The 27,195-nt window shown below is 40.4% G+C and overlaps 4 protein-coding genes across 9 annotated transcripts; 1 reads left to right on the plus strand and 3 right to left on the minus strand.

The window, feature by feature from the left end:
- The first annotated feature begins 474 nt into the window (after positions 1–474).
- Positions 475–9,028, plus strand: LOC116617692 (polyunsaturated fatty acid 5-lipoxygenase). Of its 4 annotated transcripts, none has more exons than XM_032380625.2 (11): positions 475–691; positions 1,583–1,656; positions 2,171–2,522; positions 3,140–3,278; positions 3,545–3,666; positions 4,926–5,145; positions 5,596–5,957; positions 6,313–6,419; positions 6,700–6,802; positions 7,277–7,498; positions 8,218–9,028. In XM_032380625.2, exons 2-11 carry the CDS (start codon positions 1,604–1,606, stop codon positions 8,449–8,451), a joined length of 1,914 nt encoding a protein of 637 aa, XP_032236516.2. In that variant the 5' UTR covers positions 475–691; positions 1,583–1,603; the 3' UTR covers positions 8,452–9,028. The 4 variants fall into 4 exon arrangements, with proteins under 4 accessions (XP_032236516.2, XP_032236518.2, XP_032236517.2 ...); XM_032380627.2 differs by having other exon boundaries at positions 475–676; XM_032380626.2 differs by lacking the exon at positions 475–691 and adding an exon at positions 709–861.
- Positions 8,726–18,115, minus strand: LOC5511337 (proton-coupled folate transporter). Of its 3 annotated transcripts, XM_048726321.1 has the most exons (7): positions 17,689–18,115; positions 13,546–13,799; positions 12,417–12,729; positions 11,130–11,675; positions 10,815–10,898; positions 10,131–10,290; positions 8,726–9,770 (listed from the first exon to the last, which is right to left on the minus strand). In XM_048726321.1, the coding sequence occupies exons 2-7, from the start codon at positions 13,777–13,779 to the stop codon at positions 9,680–9,682; spliced, it is 1,428 nt and encodes a 475-aa protein (XP_048582278.1). In that variant the 5' UTR covers positions 13,780–13,799; positions 17,689–18,115; the 3' UTR covers positions 8,726–9,679. The 3 variants fall into 3 exon arrangements, with proteins under 3 accessions (XP_048582278.1, XP_032236519.2, XP_032236520.2); XM_032380628.2 differs by lacking the exon at positions 17,689–18,115 and having other exon boundaries at positions 13,546–13,893; XM_032380629.2 differs by lacking the exons at positions 11,130–11,675; positions 17,689–18,115 and having other exon boundaries at positions 13,546–13,893.
- LOC125561824 lies at positions 15,211–17,559 on the minus strand. The gene has a single exon (XM_048726320.1). It carries the CDS (start codon positions 17,238–17,240, stop codon positions 15,681–15,683), a length of 1,560 nt encoding a protein of 519 aa, XP_048582277.1. The 5' UTR covers positions 17,241–17,559; the 3' UTR covers positions 15,211–15,680.
- A 694-nt stretch (positions 18,116–18,809) lies between the features above and the next one.
- Positions 18,810–27,186, minus strand: LOC5511338 (mediator of RNA polymerase II transcription subunit 31). Its single transcript, XM_001631702.3, has 4 exons — positions 27,110–27,186; positions 21,847–21,927; positions 20,681–20,777; positions 18,810–20,297 (listed from the first exon to the last, which is right to left on the minus strand). The coding sequence occupies exons 1-4, from the start codon at positions 27,162–27,164 to the stop codon at positions 20,105–20,107; spliced, it is 426 nt and encodes a 141-aa protein (XP_001631752.1). The 5' UTR covers positions 27,165–27,186; the 3' UTR covers positions 18,810–20,104.
- Between the last annotated feature and the right edge of the window lie 9 nt (positions 27,187–27,195).

Consider the following 27,195-nt stretch of genomic DNA (forward strand, 5'->3'; position numbering starts at 1 on the left):
GGGCTCTCGAGCAACCAGGTCGCGCACAGATAGCAGAACTAATTTTTTCATACCAGGGCGAAATTCTCTTTAAAATAAGAATGAATAACACTCCTAACGCTAATTAGAATATATATGTGTTTTGTATTATCCTATTTTACTTGCATTAATAGAAATATCAACAAAAACAGCGCCTACATCCGCCTGAAACAGCTGGATACAAAACCAAAAACATCGAAAAGGTGGCAAGTGCTTATAACCAGTTCTCTATATTTCCTTTTTTGACATAATGCATTCTAGATTTCCCGTCACATAATCAGAAAGGCAATTACAAATCTGCCACTAGGACAAGACGCGATGTCTAAAAATGGCCTAAAACAAATCTTCTGAGTCCTCCGTGGTAATGTAATAAAAATCTCAAGCCATGGTGACAAATTGTTATTTGATTACGGTAATTAAAATAAATAGAACCCCCTCAGCGGCGACCTCTAATCCTTCCTGAGCTTATTCATGCATTCAAAGTACTGGCGGACAAATTATATCAAGCCATTCAAATGATACTTCCCTGTTTTTGTTCGACGAGGGCGTTTGATTGCACGAGAAAACAATAACATCTTAAATCGTGGTATTTGATTAAGGGCTTAAAAGGTGTCGGATTTAAGGATATGTGACACAGTCAAAGAAGTGTTCAAGTAAGGTACGCTACTCTAAGGTAAGTACTTAATGTGATATGTGAAGGGGGAATATTTCTCCTCTTAGGTAAGGTACTCTAAGGTAAGTAGGGGATGTGTAAGGGGAATAACTATCCCCTATGTACCGTCTTCTTGATAAGCCCTCGTCAGGTGAAACTACGGCCGTCTGGTTTGGTTCTACCCGAGTAAGGTAATACAAAATTGATGAACGACAGGTTTTAGATAGGGAGAAGTAGAACCAGTCTGGTGGTTAGAAAACAACACAGGTTATAATTTAACCCTCTATAAGGCTTATTGTATTGTAGTAAAAACATCTGCTAGGTAAGTTTTGTTTCTATGGAAATATCAAACAAGGTATAAGAAATACACTATAAAGCCAAATTTAAGGTGTGATTTGAGAAGTTTTTTTCTTTTAAGTAACAAAACAACAAAAATATCTGTAAAAGCTATGACTATTAAAACTATTTGTTATTTTTAGACGCTAGGGGTCCTTAATTCTAGGTGGCTGTTCACCCTTTTGTGGAGAAAGAAGTCTGATCCTTTAACCGTTACATGCGGTTTTAGAAACCCTAGAAAAACACCATAAATTCTTTACACTATTGTGACACTAAGTACCTTTTAAAAACCAAAATAAGCGTAAGTAATGTTTTTGTCAAGGCCGCCCGTGTTATACTGCCGTGTGAGAAGAAGCAAACCCTCTAGCAGATGTGAATTTGTTTAATTTCGGTTATCCTAAATATAACAGGTTAATCAGAAGCGCGCCAAAATATTATGAATACTAAACGCTTTGCAAGAAACGCTCACGAACATTTAGCGACAACGGCTTCGATGATTTGGAAGTCCTCTGCGACTTCATTAGGAAGCTTGGTAGAAAGTAGCAAATGCACCATCCTCACATGCGTTTCTCGTAGCTGCTGATTACACAAGTTGCGATGAGAGGTCGCTGGAGAGGGATCTTGCTTTGTATTGCGTGGCTTAATTACAGGTTGGTAATAATAATACATATTCCATACACTTTTAACAATAATTCATGATCTTCAAACCATAAAGTTAAATGAAATGAATGTGTAAATTCGCTAATTCAGATAACGTAAAACTTTACCGTTATTTCTCAACCTGCCTAGATCGAAACAATTTATTATAGCCGGTTTCAGCTGATGTGTATCCTAGAAAGAAATTTAAATTTTTCGAACATTTTAATATTGTTAAAAAAAAGTCTGTATTCATGCTGTTAACATTAACATGGATTTCGCGGTTTCGCCAGCAGTCCTTTTTTTGGGCCCAATATCTTTCATCGCATTTTGGTCTCCCTTGAGACTTCGAATTTGCGGTGCGAAAATTTATTAAATAAAAAGAACATTCATTGAAAAATCTTGCCACGTTTATATTAAATATGAATGTCCGTATCCGAGCAAGCATTCATATTTAGGGGAAGGTTGAACTATATGGCGATTTATTTTTAAGTGAGTTTAAAAGCGCATCCATTTCTCTTTTGTCAGCTATGGGTACTGTCCGTTATCGCTGCCTCAACGCGCCCCTGTAGCAGAACCTTGTCACAGTGACCGTCAGGCTCGCCTTAAACAGCAGCGCGATACGCTCAAGCTACGCAAAGCCACCCCCGACATGCCTTTCACCAGGCTAGGGCTAGACACATCGGAGTACCAGAAGATTGTGAAGGAGGACCCTTTCTTGCGTTATCACGGACAGTTCCAGTTGGCCCTCTTTACGGTTTCCAATTTGACTTACGAAACGTACAAGGCCAAAACGGCAGAGCTGCCAGCGGTACCCACCATCCCCGAGTATGCGCAAATGCTCTCCATTGTTGAGCCGGTGGCCGAAAAACGCTTAGGGGTGAGTGTTATTTTACTTTTAAAAAGTAAAAAAAAAAATAGACTGTCAAAAATAGACTTAATAGTCCTAAAATAGATAGTAAACAATTGGGAAATGAAAGGAGATCATCCCTCTCCCTACCTCCCCCCCCCCCACTAGTTTTTCTGATCGTTAATATGAAAAACAGTAAGAAGAGTTATGCAAGTAATGCAAGTTATGTATTCTGGCCCTTTACCAAGTAAAACATGTGTCTCTGGAACCAAGAGTTTTCACCTATCATTAGATAAGGCAGGGGGGAGGGGAGGGGATGGGCAGTGGGTTCCCCCCTCCGTATGACCATTAATTACTGATAGATCCTCGTGTATGAAAACCGAGGTGCTTATTTTGGAGAATTCGAGAGTAGATCAGTAGTGCATGACACTTCTGATCAAAATAAGCACAAAACTGTGTCATATAAGTCAGACTAACGGGGGGTGGGCAGGGTGATATTATACTTAAAACTGCGCATACGGAGGGGAGGGGAGGGCAGCTTTATATGATCCTTATAACCGCGCATTCTGTCAGTAAATCGTGAGGAAGCAATTGATTAGTATTTGTTTCCGAGCGACCCTGAAGTCTCCTCTTTGTGTGGTTTACAGGGCTTCTTCCGTCGCCCGGCGGAGCATGAGGTATATCAATCTGATAACTCGCTGTGGATCTCGGACGAGTTCTTTGCAGAGCAGAGGTTGGCGGGTACCAACCCGATGGCAATTCAGCGAGTCACTTTCTCTGCGGCAAGTAAGTGAAGCAAATACCATTCTCTTAGGGCTGCTTTATCTACTTGTTTCATTCTAAGAAGTTTTTTATCTGCTACTTGTCAGTGCACAGGTTACGTGGACACACTTCACACTTCGTAGGTCATTTCTTATTGAAATATCGTCAGACACAATATTTCCATATGACACCTATGACAGGGCTCTTAGCAGCCCAGTGACGAGTTACTAAAGACACCATGGCCCGCTAAACGAGCTCCCTTGCCCATAATTCTTATTATATGTTTTCAGGAGGGCTCAACTGGGCTGATCTAAAGAATCTTTTGAATCCTTCATTTGATTTGAATGCCGAAATAAGGCAGATGCTAACTACCGAGATCCCTTGCAGTCAGGGCCACCGTGCTGTTGAATGGGTGAGTGACACCTGAATTTGGAATTAAATGAAATAAAATGGCGTCTTCCTCCCTCTTAGATACTCAGTAAAAGGACTAAGGCTTGCTCCATGACCACCCCCACCCCTCACGTCTCAGACAGAACTATGCTATGCCTATTTTTAACCACTCTGCTCTGTTTTATTTGAATATTTTTCACCATATATTAAATATCTCACTGTTAGTTTTCTGTTAGTATTCTAGACGTGTTGTGCTTTTGCAAGAAAATTGAGCCGTTTTATTACGATTGAATTCACAGAGGATTTAGCTCCTTACTGAAATGCACCTCTCTTTACATGATATGTCACACAACTCGGCTCAGAAGTCTTCCAAATAAATTAGCGCACTACGTTACGTCTCACGTGACTGATTACTGCAAATATAAGACAAAACTCATTTTAACGTTAATTAATGTCAATTGTAATTATAATCTTGATATAAAAAAAGCACACCATCCATTCGCTCTCCTGCTGTCGTAGTAGATGGCTCCTGTCGTAATAGGTGATTCCTGTCGTAGTAGGTGGCTCCTGTCGTAGTAGGTGGCTCCTGTCGTAGTAGGTGGCTCCCGTCGTAGTAGGTGGCTCCTGTCGTAGTAGGTGGCTCCTGTCGTAGTAGGTGGCTCCCGTCGTAGTAGGTGGCTCCTGTCGTAGTAGGTGGCTCCCGTCGTAGTAGGTGGCTCCCGTCGTAGTAGGTGGCTCCCGTCGTAGTAGGTGGCTCCCGTCGTAGTAGGTGGCTCCCGTCGTAGTAGGTGGCGCTTATCGTCTGATCGCCTGTGGTCTCGGCGTGCTCTTCGCACCTGTCGCATGCCAGCTATTTGTTATTCATTTTTCCAACCCTCCCACGTCAGCGTAGTCATTTCCGCTATCACTCGGCTCGCCAGGTCTCGCTATTGGGGACTGTGAATCCCTCGTCTTTTCGGATAATGACGTTAAGCCGGAAGTCCCGTTTCTCGCACATCATTAACCTGTATTGGTGGACGTAAAAGAACCGCTGGGGACGCTGGCCCGTGGTACCATCTTCAGTGACAATGCTTACACACTAACTCACTCATGATTGTAAACTGCGTGGAGCAGTCCGTATCTACATACTGACGAGTAAAGTCAGCACATGTGAAGCGCATTTGATCATTTCGTATGTTAAAGTGCGCTATACAAATGCCAAACATTACATTTTTCTAGTATTTGAGCACAATGAGAACAGTAAAAATATATCACCATTTTTTCCACATGTTTGCTGTACAGGCCATCAAGAAGCGCCTGCTGTACGCATGGAGGGTGCCCATATGCGATGACATGGTCACCATGGAAGACTTGTACAAATTCCCCGGGGAAGGCTTTAATCGTACCATGTGGCCAATGCTCTCGCCCATCGCCATCTTTGCTTCTGTTCCCACGGGATCTCAAGACCCCGAGAGCAAGCGAAGGCTGATGCCGCTCGCTATACAGATGAACTACAAACCAGGTGGGTTCCCTGTGGCCACTCGCTATACAGATAAACTAACAACCAGGTGGGTTCCCTGTGGGCAGTTGCTACACACAAACCAGGTGGGTTTCCTGTGGCAATTCGTTATACACAAACCAGGTGGGTTCCCTGTGGCCACTCGCTATTCAGATGAACTACAAACCAGGTGGGTTCCCTGTTGGCAGTTGCTATACACAAACCAGGCGGGTTTCGTGCGGCCAATCGCTAAACATAAAGCATGGGGCCTTCCATTCACCAGCCTATCTTTGTGGTCGGGGCATGAGGTCACTCTACTCATCCTAGTCCCTCCTCGACCTTACTTGAAACATGTTACAAAAGGGGGGGAATATTCTGTCTTCTTTAAATAAAGCGAATAGTGCAGTATGAGCACTATTGCTGTCCATATGAAGCAATAAGCTCATAAGGCTCATGTTACCCCGATCCCCCCAGACTCACGAGTATTCACCCCGAGGGACGGTGGGCACTGGACGCTTGCTAAACTCAACCTGCAGTTGTCCGACTTCGGCTACAGCCAGATGGTCGAGCATTTGAGCAAGCTCCACTTCCCCGTAGAGTTGTACTGCCTCAGTTTGGATCGACACATCTCCACGCTGCACCCGCTACACGAGATGATGAAGTGGCACTGCCGAGGTGTGGTGCTCTCTAACACCGCAGGGGGGCCAAAGCTAGTGCAAAAGGGGCATTTTGAGCACCACCTCCACGCCTATGGCTGGAAGGGAGCGCACGATTTTATCAAAAGGGCAGCTAAGACCTTCAGGTGGAAAGAAATGGATCTAAGAGAAAACATATTCGTAAGTCTTGAAATAAAAACTTTACTTTTATTGTACTTGTGTTACTTGGATGAAGTTAAAAAAGGATTTTGTTATAAGGATGTGTGCTCGATTCTCAGTGAGCAATGGGGGATATTAAGATCTGTCCATTACCAGAGAGGGCAGTTCAAAACACTGCATTATGATCCATGCTAGTCTATGGTTTGGCTAGGTGTGGGCTAGCTCTCCCCGTTTCTCTCCAGCCGCAGCACACTTGTATTTTAAAGAACCTCTGACAGCCGCTATTTTCTCATCCTCCCAAGAGTGAGGAAGCATCCATTTATATCACAGTTGTACGCTACTATTTTATTGACCTTTATTGACATACCATCACTAGAGGCGTGGTTTGAATGATCGCCGGTCCCTGCCATATTTTCCCTACCGAGACGACGGCCATCTCATCCTAAATGTCATCGAGAGTGTCGTCAATGAGTATATCGACATGTGAGTGCTTTCGACTTTCTTATTCTGACATTTCTTTTTTAGTTTTTTTTTTTGCTGCTGTTGAAACCGATGTGTAAGACGTCACAATAACAAGAACAATATAAACAACAGCAACAACAGCAACAACATTATCAACAACTACAGCTAATGTTATTAACAACAACGTAGCAGCACTAAGATCAATCAAAGTATACATAGAAAACCACAACGATCTTGTCGCGACCTTTTTGTTGTTACTCATTGTATTTTGTTTCATCTGTTTCCATGACTTCACTTGTAGATACTACGAAGGTGATGAAGCTGTGAAGTCAGACTTTGAGCTTCAAAACTTCGCAAGTGAAATTTCTGCTGACGGAACAGGGTTATTTGGCGGGGTTGGCAAGGTACGTCTACCTCTTTATACCTTAACATCCCATTGCTATATATCCCATTGCTATATATCTTTATACCTCATCGTTGCTATATATCTTTATACCTCAGCATTCCATTGCTATATATCTTAATACCTCAATATCCCAATGCTATATATCTTTTTACCTTAACATCCCATTGCTATATTTATACCTCAACGTACCATTACTATATATCTTTATACCTCAACATCCCATTGCTATATATCTTTATACCTCAACATTCCAATGCTATATATCTTTCTTCCTCAACTTTCCATTGCTATATATATTTATACCTCAACATACCATTACTATATATCTTTATACCTCAACATTCCAATGCTATATATCTTTATACCTTAACATTCCAATGCTGTATATCCCATTGCTATAAATCTTTATACCTCAACATCCCATTGCTATATATGTTTAAACCTCAACATCTTATTGCTATATTGTCGAAAGATCCGCGGATTCCCCCCGAAGATCTTGACTCGTGCAAGCCTTAAAGAGATCATCACTCACATGATCTGGCTCATGTCTGCGCAACACTCAGTGATCAACTACCCTGCCAACGACTACGGCTCATACGTCCCTAACACTCCAAGCAAGCTTTACAACGATACACGTGGGCCAAGCGACGGCTCCTACAGTATATACAGCCTTCAGCATAGGCACACCACAGCGGTGAGTAAGGAACCAGTAGCGCAACCGTCACGGCATCACCATAGTCACGCAATCATCCTACACTGACTTACCCTGTAACGCCATGTCTTCCTTCCCCTGTAACTCCATGTCTCCCTCCCCTGTAACACCATGCCTTCCTTCCCTGTAACGCCATGTCTCCCCTCCCTGTAACGCCATGCCTCCCCTCCCCTGTAACGCCATGTCTCCCTTCCCTGTAACGCCATGTCATCCTTCCCCTGTAACGCCAGTCTCCCCTCCCCTGTAACGCCATGTCTCCCCTCCCCTGTAACGCCATGTCTCCCTTCCCTGTAACGCCATGTCTTCCTTCCCCTGTAACGCCAGTCTCCCCTCCCCTGTAACGCCATGTCTTCCTTCCCCTTTAACGCCATGTCTCCCTTCCATGTAACGCCATGTCTTCCTATCCATGTAACGCCATGTCTCCCCTCTCCTGTAACGCAATGTCTCCCTTCCCCTGTAACGCCATGTCTCCCCTCCCCTGTAACGCCATGTCTCCCCTTCCCTGTAACGCCATGTCTTCCCCTGTAACGCCATGTCTCCCTTTCCTTGTAACGCCATGTTTCTTTTTCCTGTAACGCAATATCTCCATAACCCTGTAACGCCATGTATCCCTTCCGCTGTAGCACAATGTTTCCCTTCTTCTGTAACACCATGTTTCGGTTCTGGTTCAAGTCCGTGTTTTTTTTGCTTGTTTCCCATAGCTTCAGCTACGCGTGTTTATCAGCCTGGGCGTGCTCCGACTCGACCACTTGTTTGATTACGGACCGAATCTAGACGACATGCGTGCACGTGCGATCCTATCCAAGCACTACGACAGACTAAGCCGACGTGTTGGTGGCATACTCGAGGAACGCAACAAAAACCGCTACCAGAACGGCCATCTAACCTACCCTTACCTCATGCCACGATGGCTACCGAACGGTATACAGACATAGGACAACATCAGACGACGTCACCTTACTGAGATACAGACAAAGGACATCATCAGATGACGTCACCTAAATAACATACAGACATAGGACATCATCAGATGACGTCACCTTAATAGGATACAGACACAGGACATTATCAGATGACGTCACCTAAATGACATACAGACATAGAACATCATTAAATGACGTCACCTTAATAGGAAACAGACACAGGATATCACCAGATGACGTCACCTAAATGACATACAGACATAGGACTTCATCAAATGACGTCACATTTTTGTATGAGATAATATATGGTACTGAAAACGGGCAATGTATGCACAAAAGCCAGACTTTAAAGGGATTTCTTATCAGAAAACCCACACACTCAACAGCTACAGGGTCAACTGTGCGAGGAATACAAATAGTTACTAAATGCTAATGCTTATGTATCAGTTTTCAGTTGTTCGGCCTTGGGAGTTAACTCAGCGCGTAGAAAAATACAAACCTGACTTTGGCCGTTCCCAAATGATTAAAAAGATATCTATCTTATTGTAGAAGTTAGAGCTAAAGTACAAAATAAAATACAGGCATATTATCTTTCAGCTGAATATGCTAATATGGTACATTTGTGTACACACGTACTACACTCCTGGTCACGTGGTACATTTCTCACGTAATACACTCCTTGTTGGTTCGTGGTACACTTGTAACGTGATACACTCCTTGTTGGTCACGTGGTACACTTCAAGGTAATACACTCCTTGTTGGTCACGTGGTACACTTGCCAGGTAATACACTCCTTGTTGGTCACATGGTACACTTGTAACGTAATACACTCCTTGTTGGTCACGTGGTACGCTTGCCAGGTAATACACTCCTTGTTGGTCACGTGGTACGCTTGCCAGGTAATACACTCCTTGTTGGTCACGTGGTACACTTCAAGGTAATACACTCCTTGTTGGTCACGTGGTACACTTGCCAGGTAATACACTCCTTGTTGGTCACATGGTACACTTGTAACGTAATACACTCCTTGTTGGTCACGTGGTACGCTTGCCAGGTAATACACTCCTTGTTGGTCACGTGGTACACTTGCTAGGTAATACACTCCTTGTTGGTCACGTGGTACACTTGCTAGGTAATACACTCCTTGCTGATCACGTGGTACACCTGTGACGTGATACACTTTATCTGAGAGTAAGTAGAGCAAGATTTTCCTGGCCGAACGGATACACTCCTCCTGGTCCTATAGATGTGTTGACAGTTCCTGGAACTCTACGTCCTCTACATGTTCGAGTTTTTTCTTCGTAGCGTGTCCCTCGGGAAAGTGTATACAACTGCAGATAGATAACGCCATCGTGATAAGCAAGAATGAACTGATAACTTAAGGGAATGGAACAGCTTACAAAATAGACATTTTACTGGAGTTGGAGTGAGTTGGAGCAATTTCCAAAACAAATATCGCGTAAGATCAAACGATATAAAAATGATAGAAGTAAAAGATAGCATCTGTTTCTTTATGACTTGCAAAAGAAGACTCTGAAATAGTAGCTTAGACTCTACGGCTATGTTAGACACGAGGACAGGAGAATACCATCGGCAATATGCATTATGGTCAAAACTCTGCCACTGCTTCTTCTCTTAGCGCAATCGGGAACCATCCCAAATCTAGCTACGTAATGATGTGTCTTTCTTACCTCAAAATCGCGAAGGGAATAAGCATGATGGCTGAGCTGAGGAAAAACACAAACCCAGGAATACCGAACCTCAACGACTCAGGATAGATCGTGTTGAACAACAGGGTACCCGTCAGTTCCATCAGGGTCTGGATCACGGCTATTGTTGCAAAGAGGCTCCCTGTGAAACAGGGTAACAATGAGTGTAGGAAATGATAGAACAATGAGATTACAGTGTGTGTTTGTGTGTGTGTGGGGGGAGGGGTGGGGGAAGGGTAGGGATATGATAACAGGCTCACGAAAGAACAATAAGATAACAGTGTGGGGGTAGGGTAGGGATATGATAACAGGCTTCCGAAAGAACAATAAGATAACAGTGTGGGGGTGAGGGGGACTGGGCAGAGAGGGATATTATTTGCCTTTGTGCTATCGGACTCCCTGTGGAACAAACATCGTTTGGTACTGTAAGTTTTGATATTGAAAAATTTGTCTTCTAAGGAGAAAATAAGAAAAGTAGTACTGATCAGCAAAGGTGAGGTGGAAACATTCGATAGATTCCATCACTGCCTAGTACTTGGGTTTAAGTCTAGGATGCATGTGGTTGAAGCAAAGAGGGGCTGGGGATAGCCCGTTATCAGTCACCAAAAGAAACCCGAAGAAAACACCAAGTGTTAGGCAAGCTAAATTGGATCCGTCGTGTCTCACCTTGTTCTTCGCGTCCGACAATGGTTGACATCTTCTCCCATAGGACAGGGTTGAGCATGCCACCCAGGATCCCCACGGCAGGCGCTTCAAAGCAAACATAAGATTTCAAACGTTACTTGAGAATAAGGGAATGAGATTCCATTACAATCTTTAGTTGGAAACTTTTAAAAGGTGTTTCTGTGGCTAAGGCCGCGCGCCTTCTGGTCAAGAAATCTAGCGCTGTTATCAGGTGATCGCTTAGTGCCAAAGCAGTGTAAACAGCGCAAACCGTTTATTACCGAGTAATCCGAGTATACCGAGAAATGAGTAACCCACCGAGAAACACAATCCATGTCGCGTCAGCGAATCCAATGGTCAGCAGTGTTGCCGCCTGCCCTAGTAACGCAACCCTACACAGGTTGATGTCACGCACTCCACACCACTTCATAGCCTTGAGACCCACGGCGGCTCCAATCCCAAATGACAAAAACTTGTACGCCATAAAATAACCGAGGATACCTGGGCCCCAGCATAGCGGCGTGCGCATAACAAAAAGAGCAAACACGGAAAATGTACCGACGGTGGAGAAAAACACAATTCCAAAACAGGCGATTAATAACAGAAAATTTCCACGTCCTTCCTCGCGCGCTTTTGTGAATATTCTCAATGCGGGCTTAATACTTTCTAAGCTGAAGAAACGACAATCATTCTCTCTACTGGAAGTACGCGACTCTTCGACAAAAAATATGACGTAAACCAGCGGCACAATCAACAGGCTTATCTCAAACCACGCGGTTATCCTGAAGCCTAGGTACTCAATCCAAAGACCGCTGGTCAGCTGACTTACAGTCGCGGAAAAAAAAAGAACTCCTTGAAGAATCGCTGAAAGAAAGTAAGATATTTTGAGACAAATTGGAAAGTGAATGTAGCTTAGTGTTTTGCATTATTAATTCAGATTCTAGTATCTTTATTTAAATTCTTGTATAACTTGACTTTCTCCTCTGACTAGACCTCGCTCTTAACTCAGACAAGGTTTTCTTTTTTTTTCTTTTATTGGCGACCAGTTCAAAAGCGTAATCAATTTTAAACCGTTATATATTATTGGTTTATTAGTTTGTATTCATGGAAGCCATGATGAAAGGCCAATTAACCCCCCCCCCCCCCCCCCTGCGCATAGCTTTCTGTGTCGCTTGTTTACTTGCCATATGAGGGTAGCCAATTAGTCGTTTGAAAGTTATATACAGGCTCGTACCCGAGGGGTGCAGGCGGTGCGAACGCACCCCCCTACACAACGGCCAGGGATCCACTTTAGGTTCCCAATAGACGTGCTATTTGTAGACAAAACTTTATACTATAAGCTAGATCACTCTGGTACGTAGCCAAATCCGACAATAAACGTCCCGTGGAGATACTGCAAAGCCATAAAAAATTCCCTTTTTGTTCTTTTGGGGGTGGTCAGATTTTTATTAGAGAACTCATTCCCTCCCTCCTCACCTCCTGGGAAAATTAGGTCCACTTTTTCGGATGTCGCACCCCCCGCGACCCCCCCAATAAAAATCCTGGGTACGGGCCTGATATGTATGAGTTCGCAGAGTCTTGAAAATAGAAGTAAAAAGGACTTACAAAGTCTAAAAGCCTTCTGCTTGTCGTCTGTTGTGTCAGTGACGTAACAAGTTGTCGCCATCATCATCGTGGCCTCGTTACCAGTCAGACCATTCACTAGTCCTCCCACGATCAACACGTACACAGGCAGCTCCAAATACAAGACCAGAAGCAAGACTAGAGTCTCTAGAATGGCTCCGACAAGAGGCGCTATAAGTCCAGGCTTGCGTCCGCGTCGGTCAGTGTACGAACCCGTGAAAGGGACGATGAATGATATGGAGAGGGCCCACACACCGAGGTAATACAAGTACAGCTCGGAGGACGCGCTTTGCACCTAGAGAATAACAGAAAAATGCCCGATTTCAATGGCACACAAGAGATTAAGAATGTTTTGCATACACAACGCAATAAGAAACTTTTCTATACCAGCAATATATAAGGAATACAATTCGTAGCGGGCTTTAAAAACGCTCTACTGAACTTCTATCGGCACGCAAATTGAAATAAAGGAGATTCAAACACAATATTACAAGGTCTATAATTTTTAATTTTCACAAGGAAGTATTTTTTTTCGCTAACATATAAATTTCCCCATACTTTCGTTTATAAATCACTGGCAGTAGCCTTGGGTTGCCTGTGACGGTTACGGCAATGCTGGACGGAAAAGAGAGATGGCTATTGCTGTACGAGACCGGGGTGTGGACGGTGTGAAAAATTCGCACGCTTCCTAGTGAACACGTACATTGTACGGTTACTATCTTCTTTCTAATAAAATCAAATCAAAGCAAATAGAATCACAAAATTTTATGTAATTGCACCGTTTAATAACAAATCGGGCGTGCTGTGGTGCAAACTACTACGCTTACTACTGATAAGGTTATCATGGAGGCATTTCCAGCCTCGCGCTAATTAACATTTGTAAGGCGCTGATGAACAGTCATGCGTGACATAGCTCAGGTGAAAAGCAAGCCCTTAAATGCAGCGTAAAATTGTTCTCTTGGCTAACGGTTCTCGGAAAATTTCCGATAACGAAAGAATTAAAAAAAGGTCATCTTAGTAAAATTGCAAAAAGGGCCTTCTTTGGCAATGCTAATTAGATTAGATCGCTAGTGGCAATAACAATATTTAAAGGTTCAAGACAGGTTCTTACCTCTATTTCTAGTTGGTGTAGTGAGGAGTTTAAAGGAAACCCTCCCCCATCTCCGCATCCCTCTCCACTCTCCGTGAGGTTGCGATAAGGAAAGCCCTTATCTTCGCTAAAACGATAGTACACATACTGCAGCACTGCAAGCAAGCCAAGGAAGTACCAGTACGAATAGAAGAACACGACGGGCTCGACGCCACAGTAGCGGCGCAAACCCTTCATCTTGGCAAGTAGAGACATCGCGACAGGTTCTGAAAGCACTAAGAAGGCTCCGAGGTCAATTGAATGTCTGTCTTATCAGTTGTTGATCTACTTAGGTAACAATAGTAATATATTGTTTTTGTCTTGGGTCATTGGGGACCGGAGGGCCACAGGTAGCCCATGCTCACAGCGAGTGTAGGTTTATTACAAAGTTTGTATGAGCGTACAAAGTTTGCATGATCGAACAAATCTCGTTGCAATCAATACGCTGATTTCAAAATAAAACAGTATCTTGACGTTGCTGCTACTAAAACCCGCCATTATTTGCCATTCTAAGCTGTTTTAGCCGCTGCGAATTTTTCCCTGCCTGCGGCCTCGGGATGCATATTGCTTATTGCCTCGGTAATTCTTCGTTTTCACGTGACGTCACAGCTAATTATGCAATGCCTTGAAACCGGAAGTCGGCCATTGCTGGTGGACCATAAACAAAGCGCCGTCGAAGGTTAAGTATCTCGAGAGTCACGGTTTTTGAGTTTAATTGTCTTTTTCTCGGCGTCATGGGTTACATCTGTGCAGTTAAAGGTTGTAGTAACAAAACTAACAATGCTAAAGGACGCACATTTAGGTTTTTTCGCTTTCCTGCTGTTTTAAAAAACAGGGGAGATAAAATTCGCAAGTTGTGCGAAGATCGCAGACGAAAGTGGTTAGCAAATATTGCCATACATACATACATACATACATACATAAACTTTATTTAAGCGTCAAAAGTGTTTAGCTAAAAAAGCTAATTGTGGACACTATAAAAAATAAATAGTCAGATAATTAATAAATAATATGATTTAGAATCTAATCTAGCTATATTTAAAATATTAAAAATATTATAGAAAACTATACGTATTATACATATTAATATAATATATCATATACACAAACACTATATAGACGAACTATCACAGGCGTAGATACAAGTAAACAGACATGTGTATACAAATAGACACAAGAACAAACAAGCAAACAAACAAGCAACATATAAATATATAACAAAACAAATTAATATAAAAATATGATACAAGGGTGGTGCACACTCCTCATGTGCCCGACCGCCAGACAGCACACGGGACCACCCCACGTGCCCACCCCACTAGGATGAGCATGCGATGCAGTCACATGCGCCATCCAGCAGGCCAAGCACATCAAGAGTGCGCACTCCCGTCCTAAAAGCCTGTAGGCTGGTCTTATTACGAAGTTCCTGACTTATTTTACCCCAAATATAGGGGCCTAGAAACCTTATGCTGTGTCTACCATATGTGATTGTATTAAATCTTGGAACAGGAAAATCGCTCCTCAAGTTGTAACTCCTGTCTTGCTGAAAAAATATACTTTGAATATGCTCAGGAGCTAGGGAATTTCTAACTTTGTACATTAATATAAGAAAAGACTTAGACGATAAAAAGGCTGAAAATACCAGAGTTTGCAGCAACCATTTTATTAGTGGTGAGTATATTATCAATATAAGTTGGAATGCCAAGTAATAACTGAAAAGATCGGAAAAAATTGGTCAAAAAACATTGTTATCGTGACACACGCTACGTCGCAATCGGCACACTTTCTGAGTCAATTGTCCCATTTCAATAGAGAAATTATCACATGTAATGTATCCGTCATTTTACAAACAATATTCTATTTCATTTAGCATTGAAATACTGATTAAAAGAAAATTCAAAACTGATGTATTGTACAGTTAAAAATACACAATCAAATGATTATTAAAACTAATTTTAAGTATGGTATTGTGTAATTTTGTGTAAAGTTTTTTCAAAAATATGCTGTAGGCATGCTGTTAAAATTATTCACATTAACTATCATTCAGTAACATTGTGTACAACACTGAAATACTGTTTAAAAACATGTTACTGAGCTGTTTGCTCAGAGAACTTAAGTTATCTTAACTCTAAGCAGTAAGTGCAAATCCATTCACCATTTGGTACAATACTAAGTCCAACACAATCCATGTGAAACCACTTAATAGAACAGTTTGTCTTGTCACATCTAACTAGCATGCTCTCTTCAATGTCCTCCTGGCAAAAACACCATGGCCCATCTTCATCACTGTCTTGTGCTAATTCAGATGGTTCGCAGCAGATGCTCTTTAAAACTTCAGGTAGCAATCCTTTTTTGAAAAAGGATATAGCTTTTGGTAAGTTTGTGTTCCAGAATTCTTCATCAGGGAGTATACGCTGGCAAAACAAATCTTCTTCTGTCCAAACAACAAAATCACAATAGGCAGTATCTGTTCCAAATAGCTGACACTGCACTTGGTGGTAGTATTGGTGGTTGGTGTTAAGTTGTATACTGCCACGTTCTGTCATGTGTAAACAGAATCCCTTGTCATTCAAAGATTCTGCTATTGTGGTATTTCGATGCTTGTATGGACACTTTATTTCGCACAGTCCAATGCCACAACAATCACACATTACTAGACCATCTGGTGATGCTCCTAAAAAAGGCCATTTCACATTTATGTAAAATCCACAATCAGCAGCAGATAAATTGAGGTGATCAGAAGCTATTGCGAATGAATAGCTCTCTCTTGCTTTGCACTCATTGTCTATTCCCCATTTTGTTGCTGCACTTGAGAACTTGTGGGCTTCAGGGTAGCATATCACTTTAACAAGACTTCTCGAAGGAAATTCTGGGTTTGTTGAACAGCAAGCCTTGAATTTAGATGCTGTAATTCTGGCTGCTCTTTGTGAGAACCATAACTTTGAGTCTGATTGGTCTCTAGTGGTACTTTCTATAGCTTCTGCTTCTTTATCACTGACAGTAAGGCACTCAAATACTTCATCTATTTGTTGTATAGCATCAAAAATTTTATAAGTAGAGTATTTAAGCTGAATTTGTTCTATAACTGTCTTTGGAAGGTCTTGATTTACTTCATGTGGCATATATAAGGTATTGTGAGTGGGAATGAGTGATAAAATGGCTGATTTACAATGGCCTGATAGTTCGTTATAGAAATCAGTTCTCTCTTCAACAGAAGGCATTTCAATGTCAGATCGTTGTTTAATACTAGTTAATTTAACCGTTTCTGGTTCGTCAATTTGTTTTCTTAGACGCTTAGCCGAAGTTAAGTCCATCTCACTAACAGGCATATATGGGATTTCTTTAACGTAACTTGGCATTATCCATTTGCCTTTTTCTTGTGTACAGGTTGTAGAGCTAAGCATTCGTGCTCCAGCCTGAACTGCAAACAATAGAGCTCCAATATGTGAGCAAGCCTCGCTTAGACCCGCCATACAGTTACAGTGAGCAACTATGACTTCGCCGCTTTTCTCTGCTAGAAACCAACTCTTCAGTGGAGTAGCTCTACTTCGTTGAGAATGATTTATTCTACCAGTAACAAGGATTCTCGTTGAGGAAGTGACTTTTTTAGTTAAAATGCTGTTGACCCATCCAGAAACAAAGAAATTGTATGCTTCTAAGGACTTGTAGGCCTTCATTTGCTGTCATGTTGCCCACGAGGTTTGTAGCACAAGATAGTTCACAATGTCAGGGTATTCTACGCAGGTAAAATCAGCTAAATCATCGCTACATTGACTTGGCTTGAGTAAATATGGGTCAAAACCACATAAATTAACTTTTTCTCGGTATCTTTCTTTGGTTGGACCAGCTAGAGAAGAGTAATATTCAGAGAAAGTGACGCTATTGACCGAAGAAATGTTCGCGGTCGCCATTTTGTTTTGGTGTTTGGTCCACCAGCAATGGCGACGCTGATGACGTATACATTTTTAGTCACGTGGCTGCAAACGAAGAATTAACTCTTACATACCGTGAACGAGGTCAGTATTTTCAAGGCCGAGGTCACGGTATTTCACGGTACGGACCGACCCTTAGATGGGAAATTACATATTTATTTTTTTCCTCAATAGATTTTCCAACTTTGTTTACCTTACGGGCTAACGGTTGCACGAGGCAAGGTTTCGCTTCTGACTTTCGTCGATGTTCGTGAAGATTTGGTTCGCTCATGATCATTCAATAAACTCCATTTTGTATTTCCACACAACGCTTTTTACCCTCCAGAAATACAGAACCTCCAAAGAAGACATTCTCTGAGTTTTGACCAACAATTTTGTAAAATAATTAAGTCCAAATTGATACGTCGTTCTCAACTCGAATTGATCATAGAAGTGTCTTCTTTCGCTTTAAATCCTACTAACGGACGATAAGATATATTTACTAAAAGAACTTCTCTTGAATGTGGATACGTTGATCTGGTTATCCAGGTTAATTCCTAGTATGATTTGTCGTTTTACTTCATATGAAAAGACGATTTCCTGCTTTTTCTATCTCAAATAAACTTTCAGCAAACTTGAAATTGTCGCGCGCGTTGCAAAATCATTTGTTACAGCCCGTCGCACCCGCTCGGGGCGCCTGTGGCGCGCCCCGAAGAGACTGGACCTGTAAAAGTATTATGGTTTTAGTTTTATTTGTCATTTTTTCCACAGTTGTTGTTTCCTGTTTTTCGCATTCCTTATTCGCATTCTCGCAATTCTCGTATTCCATCGCATGTCTCGCAATACTTGTATTACCAAAGAATAAAACGTTTTTGATTCAATACATTGTTATGGCGGGAAATTGTCAAAACACAGGGAGTTTGAAGCCGATTTTTTGATGATTCTAGATAAAATAAATAAAATGCCGTTTAAGTGTGAAGATCTATAACTTCTGGAGTAAAAGTCCAGTTTACGATGGTCATTTTACAAATCAACTCAATATTTCGAGTTTTGGATGTGAGCGGTTCGGTATCGCGGGGTCCGGATCGTAGGATACCGGACCTCACGAGAGCCAATCAGAGCGCGTTATTTGATGGATACCGGACCCCGAAAAAAAATAAATTTAGTTATTAGTTTTTTTTATTTTGTTACCATTAGACACTTTTACTAAGCTGAAATTGTTTGAATGTTCAAGAGAAAAGAAAGTAAGCTGTTGAATTAATCACATTGAAGTTAAATTGCATCGTTTATTTATTGAAATGTAATTAGACAACCATACAAAAGTTGGACAGAAAAAATGATTGAAATATGTTTATTAATAGCTAACACTTTTAATGAATAAACTTGATGACATTTCTAACAGTAATATTTGTTTTATCATAAATGCAGTAGTACGATAGCTGTTTGCTAATTTTTTATTTCAATAATGACTCGATGTAAAATTAGCTGAAAACCGTTTGCTTGCTCCTTCAAATAATTTACAGTTTGACATTATTATTTAATGCAGCATATAAATGGCTGTTTCTACCTACATTTGATATTTTTAACTGTAACTTTTAAAACTTGGAAAAACTCAATCTTAATCACTTTAAGAAGAAATGTTCATTGAAATGTCTGAAAGCGATTAAAGTATCAAATTCAAATAAATGTCTTAGACTACCATGTCTGAGTATAGCAATCGAAAAACAGGAAGTTTTATATCCTAAAATAGTGAATATTATGCTATATATTATAACATACGTAAAGCTAATATTTCCTTGATGGAATAATTCCCAGAGCGCTCCCAATCTGTAAATGTCGAAAAGACCAAAGAGTCATACGAACATAATTGTGATGAAAAAGACAAATATATACGGTATCTATTTTTTTTTATCATTAACTTGATCTGACAAGTAGGAATTAGCCAAGATAGCCAACTAAAACTAATAATGGCAGATTCCGTATCGAGTGACAGACTTCAAAGTTTTAAAACTTTATTATTCATTTGGAATATTGTTACTTCAGCTGGATTACTAGCTGTATCTGTGAGCCTGTAGTCACCATGTGACCTCAGCGCCTGGCAAGACATAAATAGAGGTTGAGCAGAAGTCCAAAATCTCTGAATAACTCACATTTTTATTCTCCTAGCAGAATCTGTGAAGAATTCTCATGTTTCTTATGTACTAGAAGACCACTGCCTTAGTACTCTCTTAGCAAAACCTACCCGGTAGCTGGGCATTTTGTTCTGATTGCTTCTCCTAGGATGATCGATACAAATAGCACTGTGGAGAGGGGCGATTGCTTATTTTATACGCGGGGAGATGCAGACGTTATTTCCTTCCATATGTCTTTGTAAAACTCTGAGTAACAGGGTGATCGCCTCCTATACCCCTTTCTATCCTTGTCAGGGTATGGCACAAACACCCTAGGTGAGTCCTTTCGTGCTCATTTGGCTGCCATTTATTAACATAAAAGTGACAGCAATTGATCAACTAAGTTGAGCATCACTCTGATATATGATCTTTGTGATCTAGGCGGGGCAACTCGCATACGTTTGCGTGAGTAGTACTGCCAGTGTAGTATTTCATCAACTAAGTTGCGCATCACTCTTTTCATCTAAGTTGAGCATCACTCTGAGATGGGGTTTGTGATCTAGGTGGGGCAACTCGCATACGTTTGCGTGAGTAGTACTGCCAGTGTAGTATTTGCTGTTCATCAATAAACTTGGCACATGGTGGATTGACCAATTCTCTGCGGAAGTGCTCATACTGAAGTAGCTCAAGGAAATGTAAGCACTGAGGATACCTGAGATATAGTAAGACAAACAGACTAAGTACCAAACTACAACAATACAACAATTCTTTAAAAAGAACATATATCAAAACATAGTTAGGAAATAAGAATGGTTCAGAAACCTGGTAAAGCCATAACTAATAGGCATGTTTTGAGTCTAAGCATCCTGTAATGTCATCCTACAAACAATCAAGCACAGTACATAAAAATATATAGACAAAAGTGATGAAAACAGACACATATTTGAACATAAATGGTAAATTAACATAGATGTTTTAATGCAAATACAGATAATTCTTCATTCTTTTACAAAGATAAAATTTCAGGTCTAAATCAATGGAGTCAAAATAACAATCTTCTGACAGATAGCATATCATCACACCCCTGAAACTCACTTCAAAAACTTGGCATACTCTGGCTTCTTCCAGTATAAAAGGTACTTCAAGTAGTTGATGAAAGTTTGTTCCTTTAAATAGCCTCTTTGTGCAAGAACTGGAACAAATAAAATATCAAATGCTTAAAAAAAAAAACATAAAAGCCAGCTTTTTACTAGTAAAGAACGCGGCCATGGGGAAGGAAGTTGAGATTATGCATGCTTATACATGCTTGGAGACGCAGAGGTCTTAGGTGCTTAAAAAGGTCTCTATCACAGAAAATCACTACAATATAGACTAGTTCTATATTAGGGGTAAGTGGGTGCCTCAAGATGTCTCTATTGCAGAAAAACTCATGATAATATCCCAAGAAACAGTCTTGACAAGACATGAAATGAGCCACATTTACATACCTGTCAACCTCCGAAAAAAACTTTTGGGGAGGGGTGGGGTATATTCTTTTTGGGGGGAGGGGTGGGTTTATCCTTGCAGGCATTTGTGGTATAGAAACCTCTCCGATCTCACAAGGGTGTTATATAAATTGCGCTACGCAAGGGAATTATTGTTTCAAATATTTTAATAGAAAATGGGAAAAATGACAATTTCAACGCGGGAAAGCGGGAGAAGAGGTCCCGCCTAATGCGGGAGAGTTGACAGATATGCATTTAGCTATGAGGCTATGCAAGATCCTATTGTTTGGTTAGTGGGCTATACATCACAATGATAATTTTTTAAAATAAAGGTAAAATCTTGATGGTTTTTCATTGTTGTCTGCTGAAGCAATAGTTTAGTTATCAGATGAGGAACATCACCAAAAAAATTTTTCCTCTGCTTTCATATTCAATTTTCTCTGCTTGTATCTTATTTTTGTAAAATATAGCATTTCAAAGCATGTTATTATACACCGATATTATGCAAAATATACAGAGGCTTGGTTTGGAATCTTTTACTTTTGCTAGAATTGTGTCTGATGGATCAGAATCAAAAAAATCATTTTTTGTCCACATGCCTAGTGGTGGTATACCACGACTAGTCTGTTTGCGGTACTCCGTGTTATTATCGCGGAAAACCCTCTCTGTTCGGTGATCGGGTGCCATCTTGTATTATAAGCTGTGTGGTTCCTGTGTGGTTGGTGGAATTAAATATAAATTTTTGAATTCTATTCAATACTTACTGTATTAACTTACATGTAAGGTAATGTGGGTTGGCTAAACACTGAACGAACTCGAGTTCTACTTGAAACCTAGTACAGCACTGCTCTGAAGATTCTAATGACAAAAAACAACAATTTATTTAATACACAGCTTGAACATCACTGTCAATATATATAAAACAATTACAAAAAGCAAAGGAAATAAAACTAATATTAAAAAGAAATAAAGGGGGTCAAACGCTAGGCTAGTAGTTGAGTAGCATAGATTTAAATGAACTCAGTGTAGGCATTTCAATGATAAAGTCAGGAAGTACAGTATAAGATTCAATCCTCCCGGCCCTACCAATCGATAATTCCGATAATCAATAATAATAAACAGTAATAACTACTTACTAACCGAGAGTGAGGTCATGCCGGGAAATATCAAACTGAGGTTTGGCGGATCGACCGAGGCTTTGCAAGGGCGATGTGCCAAAGCCGAGGTTTGATATTTCCCGGTATAACTGAACGTTTGAGGTTAGTACGTTGTTTATTATATGGGTTTTTTTAAATAAAAATAACAAGAAAACAAATCAACTTTCACTTTCGCGCAAATATCGATTAATTTATCGATCGATTTAAAAAAGGCGAAAAAACACTGGCATGCTGCCAAATAAAAAATGTAAATGAGAGAAAAGATTCAACAACAAGTAATGGGAAGACTTGCTACAGGTTTTATCATAGGTGAAGTTGATCCAAACAATAAAAAAGAAAGCTCAGATGTCAGTCTTCGTGGCATGAATGGGCTGTTTAGTTTGAAAACTCCATGGTATGTAGAGAACAATCTTCTGAAGTAAAATGAGAAGGCCGAAGGGCTCTTTAATTAAATTCCCCCCCTCCGGGAAAATTGCTATAACTTCTGAACCAAAGAAGCTAAGAGGCTTAAACTTGGTGACTTTTCCTAAAATCTATCTGCTGACGTTTTGATGCCAATGACATGTCAAGGAGTCGCTCCATGTTACCATGGCAACCGTTTTTCCACACAGGTTTTCACAAAAAAAATTTAAAAAACTAGATTTAAATGCCTCTTTTGATTATATAAGTTTGTTTAGGTGACAACTTTCAGAACAGCTCTTGAATTTACCTTGGATATTTGGAGGGGAGGGGTTGGTAAATTTTGCTCTCTCAAAGTTGTTGTTAAAAATGTCACTAGATATACTAGATGAAACTTTAAAAGCTAATATTATGCATTTATCATTACTATGAGCAGAGTGATACATGCATGCAAATACTTTTTTCTGTAATACTTCCAGATTTTTTTTTCCTTTTTCTCTGTATTTCGCTGGGCTGGCGTTCGCGAGGAAAAGAGACCTCTGCCGTGGGTCGAAACTGTTTTTGTTGCGCATGCGTGAGCGTTAATAAGCGACCAACGGGCCAAAACACGTACCATCGCGCAAAAGCTGTCAATATGCTAATATGTTTTGCATGGGTTTAGTCGGAAATCATGAATCAAACTCCGGTTAGCTCTCCTGAAAACAACTGTTCAATTTCAATCACCTAAAACGTCACTTAAAAGATTGAACAGCAAACGCAGCAAAGACGAGTTTTGTCTTGTTTGTGGGATTAATTTCAAGACATCTGGGCAGGCGAGTTTCTTCAATGTAAATATCGCACAGTTGGACTCGAAGAAAATGTTACAAAACTTTTTGGTAAACTTAGATCAGCTATTTCCAGAAGAATACGCAAAACCTGTAAACTGAAGATTGACTCGTTAGTCAAAAGAGAGAAAATACTGAATGAAGATAAGGCATTGAATGGCTTCTTTTATAATTCGTCGCGTGACATTTTCACAGAGGACGCCATTTCGAATGCAGGCTTATTATCCCGCAGTGGATATACGTTTCATGCATGCGCTAGTCATTGTGGGCTCAAATAGTGGCCAGTAATTTATGAATGGAGCATGCGCTCTGGATCTCCCGTCCCCGATCGTGGACGGCGGTTTGATCAAACGAACTTGTGACCCATGGCAGAGGTATCTTTTCCTCGCGAACTCCAGCCCAGCGAAATACAGAGAAAGCAGGCCTCTGCTAGCAGGGAAAGGTTTTTTTTCTTTTGCAAAAATCATAAGAATCCAAGATGGCGGATCCAAGATGGCGGAAATTCTTACAAAAAAATTGATTATAAACGTTTTTATGGCCTTTTCGCATTGTTTAGCAATGATGCAAAATGATTTCAACCCGATATCTGATAATTTAGGCAATATTTGAAAGAATAGCTAGACATCGTATTTATGACGTCATAATTGGTTCGACCACACTCAAAATAGGACGTGACGATTCTTTGCATTGATCATTGTATGTAAGTTTGATGGTCATAGGCTAAGCGGTTCATGAATTACGGAGGGGGGTCTTTTAGCTTTAGGTCAATTGTTTGACTGTGTTTCTTCAATAAAATCAGACAAGGTAAGATAAACAAAGCAAGTCTTTATATCGCTCCAAAAGGGCTACACTTTACCATTTGCAAGCCAGATTCCCAATATACAAGATAAGGGAGTGTTCATTATTTATGGCCGAGGGTGGGGGGGGGGTATTCAGCACCACTCCACTTGAGTTTTCTGTACAACCCCCCCTTTGTCAACATCAAAACTTTGTTGACTCCCTCCCCAGGAAAAAACCAAAAACCTTTTTGACTTCCCCTCCTTCATTTATAAAATCCACAAACCTACATTTATAACACGAAATATAGATACATATAAACAAATCATGCATTAAAAAACAACTAAGAAATAATATTTCTTAATTGTAAGTCAAATGTGGCCTTGTGACATTTTGAAACAGTAAAGAATATGTATCTATACCTATATCTATCTTTGCATGCCATATGACTAGTCCATATCACGCAGTACAACTTTATATTTAACTGCATGGGACTATCCTAATAAAAGATAAAATCGTCCTGTGCCCTTGGTCTGATAGATCTCCCAGATCTGGTACTCGCAGGGGCGTACAAAGCAAAATCCGAGTCAGTTTTTACACATTGACATTATCTAATAACCTGCCATACTAGATTCCTTGTATATTTATTTATTGATCCTATAGGTCAAGCTTAAATGAACTGCTACCGAGTAATAAATATTATTGAATTTATCATTTGTGGGAAAGCGTTCATGGCTCAACAGCAGTAAATGTAGCCTAAATATGTTATTAACAACGCTAGGAAACAGCTTTTCTTGCATTTTGATTATTCATTTCAATAATAATAAACAATTTTTTTTTCCTACTTTGAAACTTCTATGACCCCCCCCCCCCCATCAACATACACAAAACTTTTTAGCCCCCCCCCCCCCCCATGTGGGAACCGACCTCCCCTCTACCATAAAAAAATTAACACTCCCTAACAACAAGATTTATTTACTAAATGTTCTTTATAATTCTTGATAAGAGATTTCTGAACACTACTCAGCTGATTAGAGAGCATAAGTATAACCCTACGATGTATGCGTACAAAGTGTGTAGAATACAATGTATACTGCCCTGTTCATACGTTGCGCTTCTGCCATGCCAAACCTTATTGTTTAAGTATTTAATTGATATTGGCACATGAGAAGCTTGATGTCTAAACCAATTACGTGGGGCATAGCAAAAGTTCAACACTATTTCAAACGTCAAGACCTTGTTGTGCCGTATTTGTTTTGGTTTTTGCATGCGGGGAAGCTAGACTTATCATTCCCTGTTCACATGTTCACTTGTAGTCAATCTAGTAGTCAATCAGCCGTTTAAACAAATAGATGGCTTTCACGTTTTGACTCTAGCGTCACAAATCATTTGACCACGGGAATTAGGGATTTGACACACACAGCAAAGAGATTGATTGGTCATGATGGTATAATTCACTTTTTGCTATTCCCAGATGAGAAATGGATTTGATTTTGCGGTGGTTGTACAATAAAAAATTCAGCTATAAACGTGTTAACTTACTAAAACCACAGGGAGCCCACTCTACTTAGTGCATTGTTTATTTAGCATGTGCTTTGAACTTCATTTGTGAATATCAATTAAGTCACAAATTCTTCAATAAAACTCCTTCAAAATAAATATGTCTTATGCTTTATTGGTCCATTTGTTTTTGGAACACTTATTTTACTCCCCTGCATCGAATTTTTTTTAGAAATATTCAGGTTTTCAAGCCTAAATTAAATTCAGACAAGGGTGGAAAGTTATTTCCAAACTCTGCCACGCCACTTCTGCTGAATTTATTTGTATTTAAATAAAATAAATGCACAAAATAAATTTTCCACATATATCGCTAGATTGATGATGGAGCCAACTTTGGATGGTAATTGCTGCAATTATAAAGTGCAGTTGAACGATCAATTGCGATTTGAAATTACACCTTTACCTTAAAAACTGGTCTGACCACAACATCTCGGCGAAAAATTCAACAACAAAAAGGCATCCACAGGGGGCGGGAGTTTGTTTGCGTTCGATACAAAGAGTTGGGTGGGTGGAGAATTAGTATTCTGAGTAAGCAAATATGACCCACCTTACTCTTTTTTGAAAGCAAACAAACTCCTGCGGCCTCTAGATGTTTTTTGTCTAATTTTTTCGCTGAGAGGTCGTGGTCAGACCTGTTTCCATGGCATGCTAATAAACAATGCGCTGAGTTGAGTGGGCTCCCTGTGCTAGAACTGGCCAGATTTATGATTCGCTTAGGGTGAGACACGGGTAGGTTTTTTGATATATGAAAGCAGCTCAATTGAAATCAATCTATTTATAATCTTATTTAAAATGTCTAGTCTTGCAATCATTTATCAACAAATCTTGCTGTCCTGCATTTGATGCCTTTCATAAGACAGACGTGCGGCACTGCAAAAGTTTGACACCATTTCAAACGTTGAGACCTTGTTGTGCCACATTTTGTGGGGTTTTTGCAAGGCAAATATCAATCAATAATAATCAACTGATTAATACCGATTAATTCGATTAGTTTCCGATGATCGATTGGTAGGGCCGGGCAAACATATCACTTTGTCTTCACCGTTTTTGTGCCAAATTAAACACATGTCCATAATTGCAGTATCTACGTTGGTAGGATACACTAAAAACTGGAATTCGACTGAAGAAGTCTTATTAAAGACGAAAATTTGGCAGAGTCGAATTCCAGTTTTCTGCTGTATTGTATTCATTGTTCTGGTACGAGATCACGACAGTTTGGGCTTTTCGATTCTATACGTTGGTAGGAGGTATCGAAGTCAACCATCGGAAAAATTGAAGAGCTAAGATTGACATATAGTCGATAGATAGTTCAGATATCGTTACCTTGAAAGTTTGTCTCAATTGGGAAATTCACAGCTTCTTTGTCGGCGGTCGCCATTTTGGATTTTGCATTTCCACTGGCCGGTACT

The sequence above is a fragment of the Nematostella vectensis genome, chromosome 4 (genome assembly GCF_932526225.1).
Source record: "Nematostella vectensis chromosome 4, jaNemVect1.1, whole genome shotgun sequence".
Classification (NCBI taxonomy): domain Eukaryota; kingdom Metazoa; phylum Cnidaria; class Anthozoa; order Actiniaria; family Edwardsiidae; genus Nematostella; species Nematostella vectensis.

Bases quoted from the DNA above. Each gene is read 5' to 3' on its own strand.
- LOC5511338 (XM_001631702.3), bottom strand. From the start codon at position 27,164: ATGGCGACCGCCGACAAAGAAGCTGTGAATTTCCCAATTGAGACAAAC. The intron at 21,928-27,109 runs GTAACGATATCT...TTTTGTCATTAG, and splicing joins AATTGAGACAAACTTTCAAG to AATCTTCAGAGCAGTGCTGT. The intron at 20,778-21,846 runs GTAAGTTAATAC...TATTTGTTCCAG, and splicing joins CAACCCACATTACCTTACAT to TTCTTGCACAAAGAGGCTAT.
- LOC125561824 (XM_048726320.1), bottom strand. From the start codon at position 17,240: ATGAAGGCCTACAAGTCCTTAGAAGCATACAATTTCTTTGTTTCTGGA.
- LOC116617692 (XM_032380625.2), top strand. From the start codon at position 1,604: ATGAGAGGTCGCTGGAGAGGGATCTTGCTTTGTATTGCGTGGCTTAAT. The intron at 1,657-2,170 runs GTTGGTAATAAT...CTCTTTTGTCAG, and splicing joins ATTGCGTGGCTTAATTACAG to CTATGGGTACTGTCCGTTAT. The intron at 3,279-3,544 runs GTAAGTGAAGCA...ATATGTTTTCAG, and splicing joins AGTCACTTTCTCTGCGGCAA to GAGGGCTCAACTGGGCTGAT.
- LOC5511337 (XM_048726321.1), bottom strand. From the start codon at position 13,779: ATGTCTCTACTTGCCAAGATGAAGGGTTTGCGCCGCTACTGTGGCGTC. The intron at 10,899-11,129 runs GTGGGTTACTCA...TTTGCTTTGAAG, and splicing joins GACATGGATTGTGTTTCTCG to CGCCTGCCGTGGGGATCCTG. The intron at 10,291-10,814 runs GTGAGACACGAC...CCTGTTTCACAG, and splicing joins TGTCGGACGCGAAGAACAAG to GGAGCCTCTTTGCAACAATA.